The sequence below is a fragment of the Lepidochelys kempii genome, chromosome 4, assembly GCF_965140285.1.
Source record: "Lepidochelys kempii isolate rLepKem1 chromosome 4, rLepKem1.hap1, whole genome shotgun sequence".
NCBI lineage: Eukaryota > Metazoa > Chordata > Testudines > Cheloniidae > Lepidochelys > Lepidochelys kempii.
Genome location: NC_136383.1, coordinates 115,007,068 through 115,035,044, shown reverse-complemented (window position 1 = coordinate 115,035,044; position 27,977 = coordinate 115,007,068). Strand labels below are relative to the sequence as shown.

At 39.6% G+C, this 27,977-nt stretch overlaps 1 protein-coding gene across 3 annotated transcripts in view; it reads right to left on the bottom strand.

Moving 5' to 3' along the window:
* SLC2A9 (solute carrier family 2 member 9) overlaps positions 1-27,977 on the bottom strand; it is a 207,451-nt gene that overhangs the window by 14,219 nt on the left and 165,255 nt on the right. For all 3 annotated transcript variants that reach the window (XM_073342503.1, XM_073342505.2, XM_073342506.2), the window contains one exon: positions 21,265-21,392. In XM_073342503.1, the coding sequence (XP_073198604.1) occupies positions 21,265-21,392 (128 nt within the window). The remainder of the gene's footprint in view (positions 1-21,264; positions 21,393-27,977) is intronic.

The following is a 27,977-nucleotide window of genomic DNA, read 5'->3' as shown; positions in this document are numbered from 1 at the left end:
CCAAAACAAAAAAAAAACAGTATCACTATGTCATGATGACTACTTTAAGTAACATGGCAGTCAGACCACAATTCAATAAATATTCTGGTAATTTATAGTCAATTGTAAGGCCCAGGTTAGGTTGAACTCACACAAATCCTTTAGTTAAATGGCACAGGAAATCACTTAATAATGCTGTGTAAAAAGAGAACATTAAAATAGCTATTCCATGTGTGTTCTATTTTGCCAGATTCAATTCTGAGCTTTCCTTGAGCAAATATTTGCAATACTTCTGTGATTAAATTAACAGAATTACAGGACCCTACAGGACCCTTACTTATCAGCATAATGGAGTGATATGGAAATTCAGAGGAGTGGGTGGAGCTGGTGAACACGGCAAAACAGCGTTTACTATCAGTCATTTGAAGTCTGGCCATTTGGGATATGAATACACTGCAGCATGGAGTGAGCCTCCCAGCTCGGGTAGACAAGACTTGCGCTAATGGGGCTCAAGCTAAAAATGGCACTGCACTATAAAGCCCACCTGACCTGGCAGACTTGAGAGTTTGAGCTGCAGCATGATCTGCAACATCCACACTGCTATTTTTAGCGTGCTAGCTGAGCCCTGCTAGTGCAAGTCTGTCTCCCCTGAGCTAGGTGGTTCACTCCCACTGCAGTGTAGACATACAAACACATACAAGGGTATCCCTTTGGGCTCACAAATACTCACATGAATGAATTTTGGTTCCCATGAATGTTTGGGGAATGGGTGGTCTCTATATGAACACCTATATCTCAGGGTGGATGAGGCTATCCACAGGCAGGCAAGAGCATCTGTTATATGCTATTAGTTATTCATTATTCTCCTGTTTAAAATTTCATTCACCCAATCAAGGAACAGAATTAGTGATCTGAACTACAGATTGTGAATTATGAGCAGTTTATACAAAGAATTTGCGAACAGCACATCGGTTGAAATTTGTTTGTATAAACTTTCCAAACAATTACAAATAAATTAATAAAAATCAGTCTGTTCACAAAGAATTAATGAACAAAACAAAAGGTTCAATTAATTAAAAAGACAGATTTACAACAAGAAAGAAAGTATCTGATACTCAAGCTTTCTTTAATCAAGCAGACAAAAACACCACAAGATCCAAAGGCTGGAAGATGAAGTCAGAAAAGTTCAAGCTGGAAATAAGATGCAAATTTTTAATGGTGAAGGGAACTGATCATTGCAATAGGTTACCAAGGGAAATTCTTCATCCCTTGGAATCTTGAAATCAAGATTACATGTCTTTCTAAAATATATGGTCTTGTTCAACCACAAGATGGGCTAGATTACAAAATAATTGAGTGAAATTTGATGGACTGTGTTATGCAGCAGAGTAGATCACCACAGGTCTCTTCTGGCCTTAAAGTCAAAGAAATCTATTAAATGTGATCAGTTTTAGTAGAGAAGGATTATTGAAAAAATGAGGAACTTTCTCCACTGACACAATTCTCTCCCCATCCCTACACAGCCTATTTTCAAATTCCTGGTGAGAGAAGGTGAAACCAACGTTGCAAATAATGAGATTTGCAATTTACCGTCCATCTGAAAGTCCAGCCTGGGAACAGGGAGTAACTGAGTGTGTGTGACATCTGAAGAACTGGACAGGTCCATCTCCAGCTTTTACTAATAGGAGACAAGAACCTAAGGGTGAGATTATGGCTAGTCCTGCAACAGATGTGCTAGAGGGTGGGAGGGAGAATGGGGACAAATAAACTGGCTGCAAACTACTGGGAAACAAAGATGTTGAATGGGCAGCCAGCACAGTTAGCATCATTCAAAGCCCAGAAGAGGAATGCCAGGGCACAATGTAGTTGCGACTATGGCTCTGCCCCATGCACACTAGTAAGTTTAGACAGCTCTGCATTTGAGTGAGAACAGGAGACGTGATGGCTACACCTTTTAATTCTGCTGCCCACCCTGATTCCCAAGCCCCTGGAGCCACTGCTCTTTACAAAGACATAATGCATTTCCCCCCAGTACTCAACCCCATTAATGTACTCCCCTGTTCCACAGCCTTTCAAGCTTTTCAGCCATAGGTTATGCCTAAATGTATGGGTTGCATAAATGCTCATCTGCAAGATCTCATTAAATCAATTTTTCAAAGACGGATCAATTTTATAGACTTCAAAGTCTTTGAGAGCTAAAGTCACTCCCAGTGGGTTTGTGATCAAGCACTAAACAGAAAGGCCAAAGGGAGCATTTTAAATTCCAGAATTTTATAAGGGCCCTTGAAGGTAATAGTTACAAAGTACTAGCTTGATTCTATAGTTCTCTGAGTAAGGGTTGCAAAATTTTAATAGCAGCAGCTGAAAATAAATTTGAAGAGCTTTTGACTTTCCTGGTCTGCATTCTAATAGGAGTGTGAAGGATTTCATGTTCTGTTTGAACTTTTTCAATTGCACAGCTCCATTTTATTCAAGAGCTACAAGTTAGGCAAACTTCCGGGAACACCATAAATAAACATTGTTTATTTAATGCTATACCAATGCTTTAGTAAACATTAATGTAAAGTTAAGCATTATTAGGATATTTCTCCTTTGTGCAGCATAATTTTCCTGTCTCATAAGAATTTAAAAAACATTTCCCATCTTGAATTGGGAGAAAAAGTTGAAATCTTCAAAATATTTTTTCAGATATTTGATTTGTGAAAATTTTTGATTGGATCAATTGAAACATTTTGGTTTAATGATTTCAAAATGTTTCATTTCAATTTTGACCTTTTAAAAAAACTATATATATATTTTAAAATAAATTATTTTGACCCAAAAACATACCCTTTCCCAGGAACAGTCTTGGTTAGATGAATCAGTATTTTTTAATGAAAAACATTTTGTTGAAAATTTTCCAGCCAGTTTCTAGTTTTTAACTTAACCAACAGCACCTGTAGAAGTCAGCAGTGGGAGCTCAGAACTTTTGAAAATAAGGCTATATATTTAGTTATTTTGGGTCTGATCCTGTTCCACTGACTTTGACGGGTGCCGGATTAGACCCACAGTACTTAAATATGCATTTAGAAGCCTAACTTTAGGCACACGGGTTTAAAAGTTTTGGCCTAAAGCATTTTACACATTAAGTGCAAAACCTATGGTTAGTTAATTTTTTAATAATGAACACTAAAGGAAAAATTAATGATGAAAAATAGAAGTTTATTTTTGCTGCCTTTACTTCACTGTATACAAATTGATTTTAAGACATAGCCATAAACTGAAATGTGATTCATTTTATTAGCCATTGTAGAACAACCGAAAAATTGCAAGCAGCTGTTCTTGAATCACTGATATTCAGTTTTATCACAGCTAAATTGTCATGTATTTTGAGGAACTTCTGCAGCTCCATTAATTTTTCCTGTTGCGTTATGGCCTAAGGCTAAGCCACTATATTAATATTTGTACTACTTTTTTCTGTTATAGGCCATTTCTTGTTTACTTTATTGTCTATGTTTTGGTCCTCTGCAATTTTACTATGTTTTTCTGGTAAAAATAATTAGAGCTGCGTTCTGTAGTTCTACTAGAATAGGAGATTTGCTAGTGTCTCTGAAGTAAACCCGCGTTTCATAACGATGGCTTCTAAACTGAAGCCTGACATAGAAAAGGAGTGGTGTGAAAATCCTACGCATACTGATAGGCTAATATAGATCCCTATTGATTTCTGTGCTCCATTCTATTATGTACAAGCATCAAGAAACTCAAAAGAGCAGAGTTTTCAATCAAACCATAATTAAAAGACTGAACAACTTAGGTCAGCCCAGCCTTGGGGGTTGTGACCCCAGAGGCATAGTGAACACATGTCGGGTGGTCACAAACACCATGCCCATTCCATATAGCTAAAGGGGAAGAGGGTTCTGGTTAAATGACCGGAGGAATTCTGGTATGGAAAAATTAAGAATGACTAGATTAGATGACCTGGATACACAGACTTCAATTTCTATGTTTCTAAGAGTCTGAATACTGCTCATGGTGATAGAGACTGACAGTTATTAATGGCTCTTTAGTCCCTTGTGATAGATAATCTGGTGACCTCTGTCTGGATCCTAGCAGACTGGTATCTACAACACATGAGTAATCCTTGTTGACAGCTTTGGAAGAAAAGCCAAAGAATTGGCAGCACACAGTAGTAGCTAAATGACCCTCAGACTGCTAGAAGTACTTTGATGGGCTTTGATTTAGGCCCTTATAGTGTTTATTTTTATACCTGCTATACATAGAAAAGGGTGCATTTTTGCAGCTTCCAAAGATGGAAAGCTCTGATCTGATGGGCTCTAAGCATTAGAACATCAGTCAGCAAGCTTAAGTCACATAAGCTATCACCACTAGCTCTGATTAGCGTAACTTTGAAAAGCTTGCAAGACAGTCTAGATCAAAAGTCCATTGCTAGAAAGAAAGTATACACAACGCAATGAATGGACTCTTAATTTTCTCTTTTATGTTCTCTATACAAACGTACTTTTTTTGCTCCCGATGTAAATGGCTTACTTTTAATATTTAAATCTATTTGTGAGTTTTAGTCAAAGACTAATTCATATCAGGAATTAAGCTTTTAAGTAACCTGGAGGGTTCATATGATACCCACAATCTAATGATTAAAAAGGAAGCTTGTGCAAAGTAATTAATGTGGTGCTCTAATTCCAAGCCAAGTAGCATGAAATGTAATTTAACCTCATAGATGAATAGATTCAAGATATTCAAATATTGTAGAAAAAGATCCCGCACTAAAAATTAGATACATACAAAAATAGGGTTCATTCGGTCTTGTCTTGTCCTCTGCAGATTCCATTGGCTAAAACAATGTGGAGACAATCGCTCTGTTGGTGTAATTCCATTGAAGTCAGTGCAATTGCAGAGAATGTGACTCTGGACTTGAAGTACACTAGCTTGTGCTGGGATCCCATTAGATATCACAGGCTCAGCAAGGTGAGTGTGGATTTGTACTTGGATGGGAACCTGCTAGTGAAGATGCAGCGCAATTTATAAAGTGCCTACCGCTGGAGGAGCGAAGCACTGTTCACACAAATATTTGAAGAGAGACAGTGGGATTTCCAAAGCGCTCATTGTTGTCATAATTCCGCCCCAGTGACACCTGTAGAACAGCCAGTGTTCAGCGCTTTTGAGAACCCCACCTGGAAATGATATTAACCCCATGGTTAATGAACTATTCCTGGCACCATCAAAATGATATGGGCACTCAGGTTGTCAAGAATGAATAAAGAGAGAAAGCAAAAACAATCAAGGAGGGAAACAAATGAATACACTTGCCATCCTGCCTTGAGGGTCACCCAACACAGTCTCCCTAGCAGATTTCCAAAGAGAGAGCGTTCCAAAGGAACGAGCACAAAGAAAGTCTTTCCACTGGATCAGAGGTTGTAATGCCAAAAAATGACAGCAAGAGTATCATCCAAGCTGGCCTTAGCAAATGTAATAAATAGTAAGAGGTGTTCTCTCAGCTAAGGACTGTGGAACTGTGCAATGATAAAAAGCAATAAGCATCTTTCATACTGTTCCTTTTATCCTGAAACATTAAAACAGCCTGAGGAAAAAAATCTTTTTTATTAATATCTAGAGATCTGGCCATTTTACATATTTGTAATGTTCCATGACCAAAGTATATAGGAACCTAATGTGACCCCATTTTGATTCTTCTTCTACTTAACTGACCTATACGGTCTCCTTTTTTCCTCTAAAAAAGAACAAATATGTTTTGGTGCTTCCCTAACAGAGTGCCCCCTTGTAGTACTGTGCAGTGCAGCTGTCACAATTCAGGGCAACTGCACCCGTATTTCCCCTCAGTGGTAGAGCAAGGGCACCCAATCTCAGGCTTCCACCTCCCTAGCTGTTCCTCTCTTGAGTAGAGACCCACACCTCTCTCCCTTCTGAACAGGGTATTTCCAGGCTGCACAGTTCCCTGCCTTCACTGTGTATTTCCCAGCAACAGACAGTTTGCTCATGGACACCTGCTTGCTTTCTCTTGAGAGAGAGTTAACAGTTGTAAGTACCACACAATTCTATTACAGGAGTGGGTGGGTGAGGTCCCATGGCCTGCAATGTGTGGGAGGTCAGACTAGAGCAGGGATTGTCAAACTTCATTGCACCACAACCCCCTTCTTCAAACTTCATTGCACCACAACCTCCTTCTGACAACAAAAATTACTACATGACCCCAGGAGGGGGGGACCGAAGTTTGAGCCCACCCAAGCCCCACCACCCCTGGTGAGGGGCGAAAACCAAAGCCCAAACGCTTTAGCCCTAGGCAGGGGGCCTGTAATTTGAGCCCCACTGCCCAGGGCTGAAGTCCTCGGTCTTCGGTTTCAGCCCTGGAACCCAGAAAGTCTAAGTCAGCCCTTGTGACCCTATTGAAACAGGGTCATGACCCACTTTGGGGTCCTGACCCACAGTTTGAGAACCACTGGACTACATGATCATGACAGTCCCTTCTGGCCTTAAATCTACAAGTTTATGCAAGTCTACTTCATTATTAAGGTAAAAAGCATTACAGAGAAAACATATTAAAAGCAATAAAAGAACCTGCACACACGCGAATAAACTTACCTGAATTAACCCCAACCCTAACATGGATCCGGACAGGCTCAGTCCTATGCTGGACCAGGAAGAAGGCCCTAAGCCAGTTTAAAACCAGGTAATTTATCCAGAATCCCTTGCTTTGTCTATTCGACCCTGGAGAATCTACTTTGAACTAATACAGGCATATGTTTCCAGGGGGGTGGTTTCTCTGGAGATGTTACAACCTGAGTGAATTTGCCAAATCACTCCTGATGTTCTCCTATTCACCCTTCCCATGGAAATGCACACAATTCCACAATAACACATACCCAATTGCATTTTTAATACCATGGACCCCAAAGGTATTAACTCAATTCAATAAGTTCACTCAAGATATTGCAGGATATCGTCAGTCTGTCACAGCAGCAGTGACTCACCTCAGTTTCCCAACAACTCGCCCACTGCTCTGCCCAGCCTCCAACACCTTCTGGGTTGCAGAGACTTAGCCCTCTGGCTGGTCGCTTACAGTCCTACTGCTTCTGAAGCAATCAAAGTGCAAACAAGTCCGAAGCAACATAAACTCTTCCTATTCCTCCAGGAGAGCTGGTAGGCACCAGTCTCTGACCCTAGCCAGCCTTCTTGCCCACAGTGAGCACCCCATATCTCTCTGACTATCCTCCCTATCCCCCGAGCTGAGCAGGGCTCTTCTTTTTAAGCTCCTCCCTTGAAGACTATTTCCTGCTCCAGGTGTCCTAATTTGGGGTTGATTGGGCCTCCAGTAGCCCACTAATCCCTTCCTGCCTTGCGTGGAGGTTTTCTGCCCCATTACCTCTCTCTCTAATTGTACTAGGCTTGAGAGAAAAAATTGCTACAAATGATTTAGCTCACATGAGAACACTGTTTCCTCAAATTTGTTTTACAATTTTTGGTGAGTTTTTTCTTTCCCTCTATAGATTCATCCTGAATACACTACAATTATTAAATACTTAAAGATTGAGAATGGGATTTTCAAAAAAGCTCAGTGAGGGCTGAACTCTGCAGGAATATTAGTCAATGGGAATTTCACCAGTGACTTCCATTGAGTTTAATGGGAGCAGAGTTCAGTCAATGGTGAGCAGTTTCAAAAATCCCAGTCTAAAATTTCAGCTGTATTGGTAAGCTGTGACTGATCGCATAAGATACGTTATTATCTCTGCTCCCTGACTAGATGGGCATACGACAGCATGAATGCATGATGGCATGTGCAAATTTAAAATTTGCTTTGAATGAGTATTTGCAGATGCCTGTTTCAAATATGCTTTCAGCAAACAATAATGATCATTAAACTGATTACTTAAATGTTTGGGTAAAGAACATAAAGGACACTGTGCAAGTGAACTAATTTTGAAATGTAAGTAAATACTTGTTGGAATCTTTTTGTTGTATTCACTTAGCTCTGAATAGTACTGTCCAACTCATTATTTATCCAGAAAAGAAAATCACAAAGTGAACCTTTTCATGTTTTATGCATTCCCCAAAAGGAACCTTTAGCAAACATTTCGACTTGGTACATAACAGAGAGGAAAACAGACATAACTGAGTTCAACATTTCAACCTGACAGATTTCTTAGAATGAGCTAAAATCTCTCTCATGGATTTACTAAGAATCCCATTTCTGACAACATGCCTTCTTTAAAATTAATAATGAGATCTTATTATGAGGCAATATATCAATCACTCTCTTTCAAGAGCCCTGAAAAATTATCTGAAAGGCAACGGCCAAAGACATTTATACTAGCCTGATCCTATGCATTTGAGCAGTGAGCCTATGAATACTACTTGTATGGACGACCTGATGCTTGGGACATGAGACACATACTTTAGATCTCAAGAAACTGTATTCACCAATGTATTATTCATATGGTCCAGGAGAATTACAAGCCTTTTACAAGATTTGTTTTGGTCACTTTACTTTTTGAAATAATTTCACACAGTAGAAAAAAGACTGATACTGCAGGCCACATTTTCAAAGACTTGCTTTGTTTTAACAACGATGAGTCCTTTTGGCACCTTAGAGACTAACAAATTTATTTGGGCATAAGCTTTCGTGGGCTAGAACCCACTTCATCAGCTGCATGGAGTGGAAAATACATGAAAAGATGGGAGTTGCCTTACCAAGTGTGAGGTCAGTCTAACGAGACAATTCAATTGACAGCGGGATACCAAGGGAGGAAAAATAACTTTTGTAGTGGTAATGAGGGTGGCCCATTTCAGACAGTTGACAAGAAGGTGTGAGTAACAGTAGGGGAAATTAGTATTGGGGAAATTAGGTTTAGGTTTTGTAATGACCCAACCACTCCCAAGTTAGAAATACAGAAGGGAAACATTTTCAACCAGAACTTGTTTCAGTGAAAAATACAGATTTGGTGATAGTACAACATTAGCAAGTTCATGTCAATTACATGAAACTCAGTTAGAAAACATACTCAAAAATTTGTGAAAAAATAGAAAATGTTTTGACAGTTTTGAAATGAAACATTTCAAGTTTTTGATTTGAATCAACTTTCTGTTTTGAAATTTCCTTGGATTTTATTAAAAAAATTAAAAAACATTTAAAAATGTTTGAAATTTAAATACATTTTAAAAACTTTTTGATTCCTCCAATATTTTAGAAAAAAATTTGTTTTGGTTCAATTCACACAGCTCTCGTTAGGACTTTATGTGCCCTTTAAACCCACAAGATGGTTTAATATGATTTTCAAAGGACATTACCCAAAACTGAGATAATGGATGATTTCCAACACTCACTGTCAAAATTCTCATGCAGGGCAGAAGCAGGGATTGGCGCAAGCTCATTATCTATAGTAAATGAGTGAAGTTAGTGTCTAAGAAAGAAGTTAGGGCTTGATGCTGTCAGATGGTGAATGTCTCTTATGACATGCTGAACACCCTCAGCTCCCACTGACTTCACTGGGTTCTGTTGGGAGCCCATAAAATCAGCCAACTTATTGAGATAGCCAAATACGGATGTAAGAAACTAATTTTAGGAACACATTTTTGAAAGTCTTGGCCAGTCAGTGTGGAACTGATACAGTAATTACAGTTACATAAAAGACAACATTGCTTGTTCTTAAACTCATGTCATTTGCTGTTTTTATATTATGCTTATACAGTTTTTGGCAAGTGAAATAATTAAATAATTAGAGCTGAGCTTAAATAAATAAATAACTTTAATATTGAAGACAACAAACCCATTACTAAATGATCACATTAATACAGCAAATTAGTATTTTAATTTACTTTCAAGAGATTTGGCCAGGATGTTGAGGGTTTTAGGTCTCAATTTGGGGAAGACCGAGGCCGATAATTAATTTTATGGATGCCGGTAATCCCTCGCTCATGTGTGTAATGTTACACATTTGCATCAATCTTTGCAAGATCAGGACTTTAGTTTGCTCTGTTTAGATAGAATATATTCAGTAAGATTTCCAGCTCTCCAGGCAAATACTCAATCTCAGTATATTATTTTTAAGATATCTGAAAAAAATGCCCTTTCTCAAGGTGTGAGCAAATAATAGAAAGCAGTGATTTCCTTTACCTGCAATATCCTTAGCTTTAAGTACCGAAGTGGAGTGAGCCCTTAGAAGTTTGAGATTCATGCCCCAGTTCAGTGCATTTATTTTAAAAGTATGGATCATCAGAAGCAGGAAGCCTGCCAAACAATCAGTGGGATCACTTGGACAACTGAAGTGCTAAAGGAGTACTCAAGGAAGACTAGACCATTGTGGAGAAGCTAAATGAATTCTTTGCATTGGTCTTCACTGCAGAGGATCTGAGGGAACTTCCCACACCTGTGCCATTCTTTTTAGGTGACTCTCTCAGACTGAATCATAGAATCATAGAATATCAGGGTTGGAAGGGACCCCAGAAGGTCATCTAGTCCAACCCCCTGCTCAAAGCAGGACCAATTCCTAGTTAAATCATCAACAGATTGATGAGAGAGGTGTCAACAGAGGAGGTTTTGGAACAAATTAACAAATTCAACAGTAATAAGTCACCAGGGCCAGATGGTATTCACCCAAGAGTTCTGAAGGAACTCAGATATGAAACTGAAGAACTACTAACTGTGGTATGTAACCTTTCACTTAAATCAGCTTTATACCAGATGATTAGAGGATAGTTAATGACACCAATTTTTAAAAAAGGCTCCAGACGCAATCATGGCAATTTGCAGGCTGATAAGCCTAACTTCAGTACAAGGCAAATTGGTTGAAACGAGAGTATAGAACAGAATTATTAGACACAAAAATGAACATGATTTGATGGGGGAATAGTCAACATGGCTTTTGTAAAGGGAAATCATGCCTCACCAATCTATTAAAATTATTTGAGGGCATCAACAAACATGTGGATAAGGGTGATCCAATGGATATATTGTGCTTGGACTTTCAGAAAGCCGTTGACAAGGTCCCTCACTAAAGGTTCTTAAGGAAACTAAGTAGTCATGGGATAAGAGGGAAGGTCCTCTCATGGACTGATAACTAGTTAAAAAGATAGGGAAAAAAGGACAGGAATAAATGGTCAGTTTTCACAGTAGAGAGAGGTAAATAGGGATCTGTATTGGGACCAATGCTGTTCAATATATTCAAAAATGAACTGGAAAAATGGATTAACAGTGATATGGCAAAGCTTGAAGATAATACAAAATTATTCAAGGTAGTTAAATCCACTGCAGACTGCGAAGAGTTACAAAAGGAGCTCATAAAACTGGGTGACTAGGCAACAAAATGGATGAAATTCAATGTTGAAAAATGCAAAGCAATGTATATTGGAAAACATGATCCCAATTATACATACAAAATGATGGGGTCTACTTCGCTGTTACCACTAAGGAAAGAGTTTTTGGAGTCATTTTGGATAATTCTCTGAAAACATCTGCTCAATGTACAGCAACATGCAAAAAAGCTAACAAAAATGTTAGGAACCATTAGGAAAGGGATAAATAATAAAGACAGTAAATATCATAATGCCACTATATAAATCCACGGTACGCCCACACCTGGAATACTGAAGACAGTAAATATCATAATGCCACTATATAAATCGACAGTACGCCCACACCTGGAATACTGCATGCAGTTCTGGTTGCCCCAACTTAGAAAAATGTATCAGAACTGGGAAAGGTCTAGATCAGAGCAAAAAAAAAAAAAAAAAGATTAAGGGTATGGAACTTCCCTCTGAAGAGAGATTAAAAAGACTGGAACTGTTCAGCCTGGAAAAGAGACAACTGGGGACATATGATAGAGGTCTATAAAATCATGAATGGTGTGGAGAAAAAGGTATTATTTACCCTTTCAAATAATGCAAGAACCAGAGGTCACCCAGTGAAATTAACAGGCAGCCGGTTTCAAACAAACAAAAGGAAGTACTTCACATAATGCACAGTCAACTTGTGGAACTTGTTGGCAGGGGGTGTTGTTAAGTCCAAAAGTATAACTGGGTTCAAAAACGAATAAGTTCATGGAGGGTAGGTCCCTCAGTGGCTATTAGCCAAGATGATCAGGGATGCAATCTCATGCTCTGGGTGTCCCTAGGGCTCTGACTGTCAGATGCTGGGACTGGACGATAGGGGATGGATCATTTGATAATTGTTCTATTCTTTTCATTCCCTTTGAAGTATCTGACACTGCCCACTGTCAGAAAACAAGAGATTGGGCTAGATGGACCTTTGGTCTGACTCAGTATGGCCATTCTTATGAGGCTAAATCCAAGAATGATAAGAAGTTGTTGTCACCACCCTGGACAAAGTATTTAAAAATAGAAATAAAGCTTTAAAAATTACTATTGCAGCTGCAGGGATTTTCCCTCAAGAGAACTTTTAAGAAAGTTTCCCTCAAAAATTGTGGTGATTATGTGGGTAGGTCCCATGGACATTCTTGCAGTTTGTCACCATGCTGCTAAGAGTGCACTTACTCAGCCCCAACTTACATGGCATCGGATCTGTTGGCTGTTTTATGGACAGCTATAAAAATAACCCTCCCAGATACAAGATCCACATGGAAAAATGTATATGTTAGGAAACAGGAACCAACCCTGAAGTGCTAATTCAGTCCAAATATCCATTTGATGGACATTTTGTTTGAATAAAGGACTTTGGGATTTGGCCTATAAAGCAGACAGCATTAAAACAGTCTAAAACTCTACCACGCAGAGAAACACTGGGGCACTGTGGGGGAAGGGGCTGCAATATCTTTGTGAGCTGTTTCGTAAATCTGGTCTACAGACTCCCTTCTCTCATTAAGGTCTGTCTTTGTCTTCAGGGCCCAATCCTATGAACTATGGAGTGTCCTCAATGCCCAATGAAATTAGAGGGTGCAGAGAGCATTGAACACCTCTCAGGAGGCAGTCTCCTGAAGTGATGAATAGGAGTTTGAAATGCCTCCAGACTGAGAAATACAATTTTTATCATGTGTTTGTATATGAAAAGGTTACAAGATCACGTGTGATGAAGACATCACAATTCCTACAATCTTAAGCTAATAAATTTAATGCATAAAACAATGAATGTTTTTGACATCTGTTATTTAAAAGATATTACGGCTTTGCTTCTTAATTTTCTTGTTGTAAATACTATATGTACCTAAACCTCGCAGCTCAATCTGAGCAGCTGTCCCCACAAACAAAGATATGACCAGATAAACATAGAATTTTGCCATCTGCCAGTAGAAAAGGACTGCAGGGACATGTTAAAGTTGCAGACTCCTGGAGAAGAGAATAAAAAGTCTTGACTGGACCATAACAGTTTTCAGTTTTTCATGGTAGCAGAATACAGCCAGAGGAAAAAAGTTTTAAAAACTTATGTTATTTAGAAATGGGTAGCTAATCCACAATGTTTGTGTAATAAAGAGGGAGCAACAAATAACTGTTTTGAAAACATTAGAGCCACACTTTTTTTGCACTGCAGTGATATGATTATAATGTAGTATTCAGATGAGCAGATCAAATACACCTTGAATATTTCCATATAATGTACTGCTTTCCATTTTAAACTTAATTTTGACCTTCCCTCTAACTTTCAATTTTTAAAATAGTTATCACATTGAAACCAATTTAAGAAATCGATACAAACAAATTACTCTACTTTCAATATTCTACAATGAGGATGGGAACCCATATAATATTTTCAATTATGTATTTGCTTTAGAATCTTAACTCTACATTTTAGTGCACGGGTCAGGCAAGTATCTTACTTCACTAAATTTAACGACAGGGATTGATGGAAATTTTGATGTTCAAACTAATTATTAGGTGACATTTTGGTGAACTGACTGCCAGTGTTTCACCCTATCTGTGATTTGGGGGGCGTGTCATAAATATAAAGGGAAGGGTAACCACGTTTCTGCATACACTGCTATAAAATCCCTCCTGGCCAGAGGCAAAGTCCTTTTTACCTGTAAAGGGTTAAGAAGCTAAGATAACCTCGCTGGCACCTGACCAAAATGACCAATGAGGGGACAAGATACTTTCAAAGCTGGCAGGGGGAAACAAAGGGTCTGTCTGTCTGTGTGATGCTTTTGCCGGGAACAGAAAAGGAATGGAGTCTTAGAACTTAGTAAGTAATCTAGCTAGAGATGCTTTCAATTTCTGTTTTGTTTAAATGGCTGGTAAATAAGTTGTGCTGAATGGGATGTATATTCCTGTTTTTGTGTCTTTTTGTAACTTAAGGTTTTGCCTAGAGGGATTCTCTATGTTTTGAATCTAATTACCCTGTAAGGTATTCACCATCCTGATTACAGAGGTGATTCTTTTACCTTTTCTTTAATTAAAATTCTTCTTTTAAGAACCTGATTACTTTTTCATTGTTCTTAAGATCCAAGGGTTTGTGTTCACCTATGCAAATTGGTGAGGATTTTTATCAAGCCTTCCCCAGGAAAGGAGATGTAGGGCTTGGGGAGATATTTTGGGGGGAAGACGTCTTTCCCTGTTCTTTGTTTAACACGCTTGGTGGTGGCAGCATAAGGTCCAAGGACAAAAGGTAAAAGTTTGTACCTTGGGGAAGTTTTAACCTAAGCTGGTAAGAATAAACTTAGGGGGTCTTTCATGCAGGTCCCCACATCTGTACTCTAGAGTTCACGCTACCAGCACTCCCAGCTATCTTTGAGACACAACTGACTTCCTGAGGAAACTACAATCCATCGGTGATCTTCCTGAAAACATCATCCTAGCCGCTATGGATGCAGAAGCCCTCTACACCAACATTCAACAAAAAGATGGACTACAAGCCGTCAGGAACAGTATCCCCCGATAATGTCATGGTAAACCTGAACTTTCATGGTGGCTGAACTTTGTCCTCACCCATAACTATTTCACATTTGGGGACAATGTATACCTTCAAATCAGCGGCACTGCTATGGGTACCCGCATGGCCCCACAGTATGCCAACATTTTTATGACTGATTTAGAACAACGCTTCCTCAGCTCTTGTCCCCAATGCCCCTACTCTACTTGCGCTACATTGATGACATCTTCATCATCTGGACCCATGGAAAAGAAGCCCTTGAGGAATTCCACCATGATTTCAAGAATTTCCCTCCCACCATCAACCTCAGCCTGGACCAGTCCACACAAGAGATCCACTTCCTGGACACTACGGTGCTAAGAAGCGACGGTCACATAAACACCACCCTATACCGGAAACCTACTGACCGCTACTCCTACCTACATGCCTCCAGCTTTCATCCAGACCACACCACACGATCCATTGTCTACAGGCATGCTCTACGATACAACCGCATTCGCTCCAACTCCTCAGACAGAGGCAGACACCTAAAAGATCTCTATCAAGCGTTCTTACAACTACAATACCCACCTGCTGAAGTGAAGAAACAGATTGACAGAGCCAGAAGAGTACCCAGAAGTTACCTATTACAGGACAGGCCCAACAAAGAAAATAACAGAATGCCACTAGCCATCACCACCTTCAGCCCCAAACTAAAACCTCTCCAACGCATCATCAGGGATCTATAACCTATCCTGAAGGATGACCCATCACTCTCACAGATCTTGGGAGACAGGCCTGTCCTTGCTTACAGACAGCCCCCCAACCTGAAGCAAATACTCACCAGCAACCACACACCACACAACGGAACCATAACCCAGGAACCTATCCTTGCAACAAAGCCCGTTGCCAACTGTGTCCACATATCTATTCAGGGGATACCATCATAGGGCCTAATCACATCAGCCACACTATCAGAGGCTCGTTCACCTGCAACTCTACCAATATGATATATGCCATCATGTGCCAGCAATGCCCCTCTGCCATGTACATTGGCCAAACTGGACAGTCTCTGTGTAAAAGAATAAATGGACACAAATCAGACATCAAAACTATAACATTCAAAAACCAGTTGGAGAACACTTCAATCTCTTTGGTCACTCGATTACAGTGTGGCAATTCTTCAACAAAACAACTTCAAAAACAGACTCCAACGAGAGACTGCTGAATTGGAATTAATTTGCAAACTGAATACAATTAACTTAGGCTTGAATAGAGACTGGGAGTGGATGGGTCATTACACAAAGTAAACTATTTCCCCATGTTTATTCCCCCCCAGTTCCTCAGACGTTCTTGTCAACTGCTGGAAATGGCCCACCTTGATTATCACTACAAAAGGTTTCTCCTCCCCCCGCCCCCGCTCTCCTGCTGGTAATAGCTCACCTTACCTGATCACTCTCATTACCGTGTGTATGATAACACCCATTGTTTCATGTTCTCTTTGTATATAAATCTCCCCACTGTATTTTCCACTGAATGCATCCGATGAAGTGAGCTGTAGCTCACGAAAGCTTATGCTCAAATAAATTGGTTAGTCTCTAAGGTGCCACAAGTCCTCCTTTTCTTTTTGCGGATACAGACTAACAGCTGCTACTCTGAAACCAATTAATTTTCAATAGCTATGAATATTTTACACATTTCCCCCCAAAAATTTTAACATAAAACTATTGTGAAAAGTATAAAATATGTATAAATAACTGCCTCTTCTTGTTGCTTTATAAAAGAAATTATTGAAATAATTCATGGAGCAATCATACTAAAACTTAAACAGATTGAATGGATTAATCATTTTGTTACGATGTTTCAAGCATTGATAAGGTTTTTTTATATCATGCTATAAGAACAAAATTACAACAGCCTTAACCAGGAAATGACTATGGGGCTATTGACTCTGTAATGAAGTATGTGACTCAGATGCTATAATTCAGAAAACAAAGCTGACTGAAGGAGCTGGACAAAGAGAAAGTTAAGGAAGACCATTCTTAAACTCCTGATTTATTCTCTCTAGCTTTGTGAATGAGGAAGGCATTACTGGTCAATTTCATGAATAATCTTAGAAGAAAATTAAAACACAAGTAACTGTTTTCATGTACATACATCTGATTTCAAATTATAAGGAAGCTCTATGAACAAAAAACAAACACACAAAAACAGCAGTACACGTTGCCTTCTGTATAACTGAAGATGTATTTTTGTCATAAAAAGTAGAATTTTTCATGAAGCTAAATTGTGTATTTCCCAGGACAACATGAAATCACTAGAAAAATGTTAGTATAAGATGAAAAACCAAAGAATTTCAATCACGTTTTAGCCTGCTGAGACCTACATAGTGCCTTTTTAAAGAGTTAACATTCAGGGCATGACCTCTGATGAAGAATTAGCAGAAACACAGGATACATATAATACAATCTAGCAAAGATAATCATGGACACATTAAATGAGAGATGTGCAAACATGAGGCACCTTGAATGTCCTACAAGAAAAATCTGAAAAAAGTGTCATTTTCAGGAGAAAACTGCCCTGACAAATGTACACAATTATGGTGGGATTTTCAAAATCACAGAGCATTAGCCTAATTACACTGAAGAAAATGGGAGCTTTAGTTACTTCAACAGGAGCAGAGTTAGGAAGCACAAAGTACATTTTGCAAATCCTTACTCTTACTTTATGGGTTGACCCAATGCCTAGTGAAGCCAATGAAAAGACTCCCATTGACTTCACTGAAGATTGGATCAGACTCTTGGGGCTTATTATTGTGAGCAGTCTAACGGAAGTCAATGACAACAATTTTTGATGAATGATAAATTTACCAAAAAATGAAGTTTTGGCCAACGAAAATATGAGGAAGTTGTTTTAAAAAAAGTCAAGAGAGTTCATTTTGACATTTTCAAAATGAGCCATTTTGAAATTTAGTTTCAAATTGATCTGTTTCATTTAGAAAATGTCATTTCGAATCAACGTTTCATTTTTAAAATGTCTTTTCGTTCGACCAAGATGATTTTTTTTTCTGTTTTTTTTTGTTTTGGTAAGAAAAACCAAAAACACTAAATCAGTTCAGATTTGTTTTTTTTGGATTTTTCAGTTAAGCCCTGAACCCAAAACATCAGTTATTCACTCACCTCTAAGGAGTAGGAAAGGTACAAAGGACTGGGATCTTTGTATTCAGTTTACATTTTGAATGTGTTCTTAGTAATCAAAAGGCTAAAGACTTCCCCACTACCCCCTCTTTTAAATGCAAGATTAGATTATCTGGGTCAGTGTTTATAACAGTTTCCAGATCACTCACATAAATTATAATCCATGCAGAGAAATTTAACTAGTGCTAGTTGGTAAAAGATGTCCTATATGCTTCTTCTCACTGAGAATACATGTCTAGCAGAAACAGTACATGGTTTACATCAAGTATTTTTTCAGTTATGAGTAGACACAAAAAGCAATTTTCAGAAATTAAAAAAACCACCACCTATTCCAAATCTCATTATCTAGAAAGGACTTGTCTAATTAGCCTCAGACTTTCCAGAACAGTTCTCCTCTGGACAACATTTAAATGTGAAAAACTTTTGCTTTCTTTCCTTAAAACATTTTCTGTTTGTATCCACTTAAAATGGTAACAGGCAATTATGGTGTCACTACTTTGGCTTTGTAATTGTGAATTTCACTTTTATCATGTTATCACAGGGTGGGATGGCCCTTCCAGGTAGCTGGGTTTAGTCCCCACCTGTGATTAATTAGTTGCATCCCAGCTGGTGAGATAAAAGGCCAACAAGCAGCTCACTTACAGGGAGAAGGGATGCTCATGCAGGAGACTCAGGAAAAAACCTGGTAAGGAGGGCTTGCCACACCAGCCAGATGAAAGGCCTGGGTGGAGATAACTGCTATGTAGGCAGCAGCAAAAGACCTCTGAGGCAAAGGCTTTAGCAGGGGCCAAGACCTGGTTTACCTCTTTTGGCTGACATTTAGCTGTGTTTGAACAATAAATGCATCCCCGGAGAAAGGGACTGAAATATTGTCAGTGGTGGTAGATTCACTGATGCACTGGCCAGTGAACTAGCCCACCAGCTTGCCTGAAAGTGGGGAAACAAAAACAGGGTTCTTTGCTATGTTTGGGGAGACCCTGCTACACACATGTAGCACTGCGACAGGTATATGGCTGACAAAGCGGTCAAAAAGCTTGATGTAAACAAACTGGAGAGAGTCCAGAGGAGAGCACCAAAAATGATAAAAGGTTTACAAAGCCTCACCTATGAAGAAAGTTTAAGAAAACCTGGCATGCTTAGTCTTGAGAAAAGAAGACTGAGGAGGGACTTTATAAGTAATCAACTGTTCTCCCTGTCCACTGAAGGTAGGAAAAATAGCAATGGGCTTAATCTGCAGTGAGGGAGATTTAGATTAGACATTAGGAAAAGAGCTGTAAGGACAGTTAAATTCTGGAATAGGTTTCCAAGCGAGGTTGTGGAATCCCGGTCAACAGAGATTTTTTAAGAACAAATTAGACAAACACCTGTCAATGATGGTCTTCTAGATATACTTGGTATCAAAGTCCCTTTAAGCCCTACACTTCTACATTTCTATGATTCTATCCAAAATCCCATTTGACTGAAGTGAATGGGAATCTTGGTATTGACTTTAACGGGTACTGGATCAAACCTGAAGTCCTGATTTATCACCCATGTTCATCATTTCTTTGAATGTCATCATTCATTTTTTGGGAGCATAACTCTCTCCTTCTCTAAGTCCCCATTGTGACATTTTATACCTTGGAGGAGCATACTGCAACCCCATATTCCTCATTTTCATATAATCGTGATCTTACATATAAAACATGCCTTGTAAGGTATTAGGGGAAAGGTTATGATCTGCTGAAAGTCAGTTCTCTATCCATACATGTATATCATTAATGCATATGAAGTTATGAGAATTGTGTTGTATGGTGGTCACTAAAACATGCTGTAAATTGGGGAATCAGCCGGATATTACCTCCCCAGAGGCAACAGCAAGGAAAGTAACCAACACCTGGACAGGGTGTCAAACAACCCATCAACAGCCACTGTCCAGCAAGGGAGCTACAATGCAATGACTCACCTGCATGAGGCCACACCAGGGGAACTGCTCAACCTCGCTTGGAGAGACTCACGGCTAGTCTACACTCGAAGTGCTAAAGTGGTGCTGCGGCAGCGCTTTAACGTGCCTTGTGTGGTCACGGCGCAGCGCTGAGAGAGAGCTCTTAAAAAAACCCACCTCCATGAAGGGCGTAGCTACCAGCACTGGGAGAATGGCTGGCACTTTCTGTCTACACTGCCGCTTTACAGCGCTGAAACTTGCTGCCCTCAGCGGGTGGTTTTTCACATCCTTGAGTGAGAAAGTTGCAGTGCTGTAAATTGTCAGTGTAGACAAGCCCTCAGCAATGCCCCCCAAACATGCCTGGACTTGTGCTCCCCAAGCACATGGACTGAGGGTATAAAACAGACAGAGTGGACCACACTGGGCCCTTCTCCTGCCCCCACCTATGGTGCAATCAACCAAGACACTGAGAAGAAGACAAGACTACAACACAGGAGATTGGCCCAGGTTTAAGGAACAAACCTGTATATTAAGGACTGCAATATTCAGTGGGGTGAGAAAAACGGCTTAATCTAGTTGCTGCCCAGTCTAATAAGGTTGAGAGTTTAGACTGTGTGCTTATATTTTATTTCTTTTGGTAACTAACTCTGACTTTTTGCCTATCACTTAAAATCTACCTTTTATAGTCAACACATTTGTTTAGTTGTTTTTCTTTATCAGTGAGTTTGTATGAAGAGTGTGGCAAAACTGCTCAGGTTTTCCAAAGGCTGGTGTATGTCCACTTTCCATTGCTGAAGTGGTGAACCAATTAATAAATATGCACTGCCCATCTTGAGCAGTGCAAGATGGTATATTCCTGGAGTACAGTGCTGGGAGCTGAGGGGATTTGGCTGGTGCCTTTCTCTGTGTGATTCATGAGTGGCTCTGGGAACATTCATACAATCCGGCTGGGTGTGGGGACTCCACATGCAGTTGTGCTGAGTGATCACAGCTCCTGGAGGGGTTGCTGCTGGTCACTAGCAAGGCATTGTGAAAGACAGCACAGGCTGGGGAGACTTCAGGGGGCACAGTCCCAGGATGCATCCCAGTCCCAGGCTGCACCCCGGGGGGATCCCGTCACACCCACCTTCCCCACCAGAAATAAGCTATTGTTCACAAGCCCACAACATAATAATATTTTCCTCCTCACTTTCCATTAAGTGGAGCTTCAGCATAACACACATTTACAACTGACACACTTAAATGCACCAAAAGGAGGTGCAGGTTTCAATCCACTTCTCAACAAAGAAAGTTTCACAATGACCCAATGATAAACTATTAATTCAACTATCATACAGTTAATTGTGCAGGGTGTTTACCTGAATGAAAGGGAAAAGAAGTCCCACTGAGAAGTTGGAGAGCCAGTTGACTGTCCCAGCTATCAGAAATGCGGCAGGCTTTTGAGACTGCTGAAAAAACTCTCCCGTCAAGACAAATGGAATCCCACCTGAAATGTAACAGCCAAGAAATGGTTGGTTTAATAAACTCTGATGCCTAAAGCTGTGGTAGCAATCAATATGGAAATGTCAAAAATTCACAAGCACTGAGATCTGCGACATGAGATCTGCGACATCAATCAGTTGTCTGGTGCAGCTCTCCATCTCTATTCTGGTGTGAAGTTATAACAGGTAGACCTTGAACACTACGATTTATTATTCCACATGGTTTATTGAAACTTTAATTTTAAAGGGCTTGGCTTTCCCCTCCATTATACCAGCTTTACATGAGTATAACTCCTTTGTGGAGTTAGAATGACGTAAAACTGGTAACAGAATGGATAATGACAGGTTTCAGAGTAATAGCCGTGTTAGTCTGTATTCGCAAAAAGAAAAGGAGTACTTGTGGCACCTTAGAGACTAACCAATTTATTTGAGCATGAGCGGACAGTGGGGTGGGAGGAGGTATTGTTTCATATTCTCTGTGTGTATATAAAGTCTGCTGCAGTTTCCACGGTATGCATCCGATGAAGTGAGCTGTAGCTCATGCTCAAATAAATTGGTTAGTCTCTAAGGTGCCACAAGTACTCCTTTTCTTTTTAGAATGGATAATGGAGCCCAAAGTGTTTACCAATTTAATTTTAAGTTGATAACACATGGGAGCAGTTTAACTCCTGTTCTTACTAAAACAGTCAAAATGCTGCAGATTGAGGGATATTCTGAAACAGATTTTATGTTAAACATTAGTATTTGGACAGGTGATTTAGAAATATACTTTAAAAAAGAAAGATGATATATTAAATAACTTCATAATTATTCACATTTTTGTGACAGTGAAGCTGGAAATGATGAAAAGACAAATGATTACTACTTTATTTGGTATACTTTCATTGTTATTTATTTTACACACACACAGTTTATATTGAAAATGTTCTTTTAATTCTAATCCCTCTGGAAAATCCATTTTTCCATATTACCCACAAATTTAAAAAAACAAACCCTATTGTATGTTATATCCATTCTCTGTGTTGTCTCCCAGTATGTTTCTATCTGATCTCTCTTTGTCCTTTCGATTGTTATCTCCTTGAGTGGAGACTTTAACTTCATTTGGCTTTTGCATAGCACTGAACACACTTGTCAGTGCTTAAAAATGATATACCAATAGACTGCTACAATACAGTAACTAGTGCTTAACAGTACAACACTTAAAATACATATAGTATCAACCATACTATGAACACTAAGACATAACCCTTTGCAGACATATAAAGGGACATATAGAAAAGATAGGGCATGTACCTTACTAACATGCAGTAGGAAGACCGGTCTCTGCCTCAAAGAACTTAAAGTCTAGTGAAACAATGGACACATGGAAAGAGGGGAATGGGATGAACAAAAAGCCATCTGACTGATAGTACAGTTCAGCATGCATCATATTAACTATTACTATAATTTATTCATCTTACGACAGTGTCTGAAAGCCCCAACTGAATTTGAGGCCCTATTGCGCTAGGTCTGTACATACACACAGTAAAAGACAGTCCCTGCCCCAAAGAGCTTACTGTCTAAATGGACAGTAGGAAGGGGACAGAAAGGTAGTATTGTTATCCTCATCTTACAGATGGGGAAATGAGGTACCAAGCCACTAAGTGCTATTACCTCAAAGCTACCCATCCTGTCCATATTCTACAACTAAAAAACTGTATTCATCTCTATGGGGAATTAGTAGAGTGCACTGGCTTTTCTGTACAGCACTTTGAAGATGTATAATGAAGTGATATGTAATGGTTCAATAGGAGCATCTCTTATAGTGTATATTACAAAGCACAGGCAACACACTGTCTCTTAATCCTCCTAATCTCCCTGCACAGAGAGATTTCCGTACTCTTGGGACCTGGGTTCAACTTCTAGGTTCTGGCAGGCAACATAACTGCATCTGTTATGTCAGCATCTGTTTCAGATCTTGACATGCCATGTGAGGAAGCTGTTTGCCAGAGCATTTGCCCTGTGGAGAGAGGAAGTGAAGCACTGCATACGCAGAAACCATAGAATGAGGATTTATTTATATTTATTTATTCTGTCATGCCTTTGCTGTAGGACAAGCTACAGAGGTGTTGCTGTTCTTGTCAGTATAATCAAAATCTTGTTCTAGATCCACTTGAGAAAATACACATTGTATAAGAGAGGAAAAGAGCCAAAGGCAAAAAGAAAGAGAACAGAAGGACAGAAACATGTCATAAAGCATAAATGTAACTGTGCTACTTGAAAAACAGGCTCTTGAAAAATCATGTGTGCTTTCTGGATACATATTCAGCACCAGTAAGCCTATGCTTTACATTAGTCACCAGAGCTCTTGAATGTAATTAAAAAAGAATCTTAATTAATTTAATTAAAACCATGTCCAAGAGATTTTCTAGAAGTCAAGAAAAGGGAGAGTGATGCTGTGGAGGCCTTTCCAAAAGTGTTTTTGTTTTTTTTTGGGCGGCGGGGGGGGGGGAATATTAGAGATGGCACAAACAAGTTGTTCCACACTTCAGGGGGATATAGCCAACTGTTTCTGAAAGGCACTGACTAGCTAGCATAGGGAGGATACGCTACTGCAGTGGGATGATGTCAGAGATGGCGTGAGAGAATGAATCAGCCTCTGCGTGTGTGAAGGAAAGTCTGACTGAGCTGAAGCATAGGGCAGTTCTGAGGAAAACGAGGAGGCTGGGTTAAGACAGATTCTTTGATGCAAAGCCTTAAAATATCACAGGGCTTATGCTGCACTAGGACATGAGGCATGGGGATGAAGGGGTCTTCCAGGAGTCAGTACATGGTTCATCGAATTGTGGTGAAGGAGCCACTGCAAAACAGAGTGAAATGAAGCAGGGATTGAACCACTGGACAAACCATGGAAATAACCTTTGAAAAAGGGGTCTTGGCTCAGGATCCAACGGCCTTTCAATATGAAACCTAGAGTAGAGAAATCTAGAGTAAAAAGCAGTGAGATACAGGTCAAGATCAGGATGTCAGAGGAGTGACCAAGCTAAGGCACTGTATGTATAGGTAGGATTTAATGTTTGAGTATAGGAATATGAATGGACAAGATACACAATCTAGATATGTACATCATTAAAATCGACTGTTTATTGTTGGCTTGATTTGGCCCTCTAACATCAATGAATCAATTTAGATGAAAATTACACCAACATCTATGACAATTAAACTTTAGAGCAGCATGTCTCAGACTTAGGAAAACAGCCTCCTTTCAGGAAAATGAAATCACTTCTCCCCATTAACCTAACCAGGCCTGCCCAAAATAAGTGGTCTGTTGTGATAATTGTGATGCAGAGCAGGCTGTGCAGATTTTCATAATCTTCCTCTCCCTTCTTGCATGCTTTGGTAAACAGTGAAACAGCAAATAATGTTGACATTTAAGCCTCATCTTTGGTATCTGAATCTGCAGAACCCATTGAAGTGAATGGGTCAGCATACACCTCAGATTTAACATTTCAGGCTCTCTGCAAATTCAGGTTGACATCACAGCATTGGTTACACTTAGATGACACTTCCAAGGTTTTCTCCACAGCAACTATAGGTTAAGGCAGATTTTTAAAGGTATTTAGGTGCTTACGAATGCAGATAGGCACTTCTGAAAATCCCCACTGGGTGCCTATTTGTATCTTTAGACACCAAAATACCTTTAAAAATCTGGCCCTTAATTCTTTTTTGAACAAAAGCAGAGTCTCTGGAAAGCCACTGGGATACATGTCTTAGTCCCCCAACTGATCAGTTACACATACAATGGGGCCTACCTCACACTTTAAGCAGCATTTCCTAGGGAATTGCATTCAGTTAAAAACAAGAAAGGAAAAAGAAAGGAAAACACCATTTTCTTTGTTACAATTTATGGTTCTATAAATCTGGGTACTATTCTTGGCTCTCCCATATCCTTGAGAAAGTTGCTTAACCTTTGTGTACCTCAATTCTCAGTCAGGTCTCAAGCCATCACCTGTCTCTGGGCAGGGAACTTGGTCCCACTCCATTCTGAGAGGCGGAGTTTTAAGGCTTCATAACTTCCTGCCTTAGACTAGGATATCCACAGAGAGCCAGTCTGCCTAAAGACCAGTGCTTGGGCTTTGCTTTCCGTCCAAGGGCTATGATCAGTGTATTGCCAGCAGTCACAAGCCACCACACAGCTAAACAAGCAGACATGTTCTTAAAAGGTAAAAGCATTACAGAGAAAACATGATAAAAACAATAAACAGATGTAAACACACACTGAACATACCAGGAATCACCCATCAGTCTTAAGGGGCCCTAGTAAGCCAAAGTCTTTCCAACCCTCCCACAAGGATTGGGGCCCTCCTTGGATAGTCCTGTCCGCTTGTTGGATCAGAAAGGAGGCCCTGAATCAGTTCACTCTTTTTTATAGCAAAAGCTCTTTCTGTCATGTGACTGGGACCTGGGCAATCATGCCTAGTGGGCAGAGCAGGAATTAGGCCTAACGGTCAGAACAAGAGTCAGTACCTAGGAATCAGAGCCTAGGGTCAGCACTGGAGCCAGGTGACAGAGCCAAGAGCCACCGCCAGAGTCAGGAGTTGGAGCCCATGGTCAGAACCAGGTTACCCAGTGAGGCAAGGCTGTAACAAGGCAGGAGCGATCACAGCCATGGGTAAATGCTTTTGGCAGCCACTCAACTGAACTGCTGCAGATGCCGGGCTGAAGAGCCAGTGTGCCGACTTTTCCAACCATTCAGGCAGCACAGCCAACCAGGCAGCCTACTACAGGCCAGCTGCAACTGTTAGGTGGCCTGGAGACTGGCTCTGCAACAGCCTTGATTCCTGAAACTTCCTTTGTCTGATGGTCTCTGGAAAACTCAGTTTGAACCAGCATACGCAAACCATCCCACGGAGTGATCCATTTCTGGAGGTATTTACAACCTAAGTGATTCACCTTAATCACCCCCCACACATTGTTTCTGGTTCCTGTAGGAGCTGAGATAACCCTCCCCCCTGGAGTTGCAGACAGTCGCTAGCCCAAAATGATACATAAGCCCAGAGGTGTTGCATGTGGTTACAATATCTGTCACCTGTCCTAGTGGGGGATGTGAGACTTCATCAGTGTCTGTAAAATATGAGATTTTTGGATGGAAGTTGTTATTAAATGCAAATTATTATTATTCCTGTGATATTTGTAACTACACTTCCGTGCCAAAAGAGGTTCAGCTTAGATTCAGTATTCAGATTTTGGAAGTTTATACAAACTGAACCTGCCAAACTGAAGGAGGTGCAAATATGGTCTTCACACCACCAAGGTGAATCATCTTGACACGTATACCAGTGAAAGAAAAAATGAGGAATGGACACCGTAGGCAAACTAAGTTTTAGAGTTTCCTTGGATTGTTGTGATAAAGTTTGTCTTTATCAGTCATTCCATACAAATGAGCGAGTGCCCTCATTCAAGTGTCCCCTTCCCTACCACTAACGTGAACTGAAAATTTCTGGCCTATGTTCACATATGATTTTTGTTATTGGAAATGATAAATAAAAGCAGCCAGTCTGACCAATTCACAAAGGTGCCATGGCTGTCTTGAAACACATGATTGTGGGATCTTGCAACTTCCACTGTGTGTATTTACATGGGCTGACATTACGGATTCAGCACACCTCTGAATGATGTACTTTCCCACTGAGAATGAGCCATACCTGAGCATCACCATCAGAAGGCTATAAACAAGTTTTTCATTAAAATAGCTATTTTTTGGTACTTATCATTACAAAAAAAAATGTACATTAGGAAACTTTCCTGTAGGAGATTTTCAGCAAGGCAGCTTCTGAACATGAATTTACAGAGCTAGTGCACCGACCATAATTAAGGTGGTGATTCACTTTTATTACTTTATTCTTTTCAGAGTTGCAATGAATATAATAGGAGGAGGAACTCTTAACACACTGTGATGTCTTAATAAAAAACTAGTATACCTGTTAACCTGCTACCACCATTACAACTTACAAGTCTCTTATTTCAGCTGTAATATATTATGGGTCAGATTTATAAACACCCAAAAATGTGTGTGTACACAATTTGGCAGACAATAATATTTGGGTATTTTTGTGCAATATTTATTTGCATACATAATTATCAAAATTGCAGTCAATGTAATTCATTCACAAATGCCCACTTACTCATCCAAATAGTCAGTTATGTATGCAACTGATATTACAGCACAAAAATAAATAAATAAATACAAATGGCAATTTCATGAATTTAGGCACACAAATGCACATGAATTTTGCATATACAACAGTGTGCATTTTAAATATATATATAAAATATGAATCAACAATAAAATTGTATTATAAAAATTGTGCAGTCTTTAATATTTAGTTAAATGGTATATTTTCAGATAAATGCTGCTTAGTAGGAGTTGATGAATGTAATATAAAACCTAAATCTCTCTTTCAAAGGCTTTTAAATACAGGAGCAAATTTTTGATCATAGAAAATATGCAAAGTGAGCAAAATCTTGAGATCCTTACTCTGTTTTTACTCAGTCCTTACTTTGGCATTGAAGTCAGTGGAGTAAAAGTAGGATTTCTGGGATGAAATTAA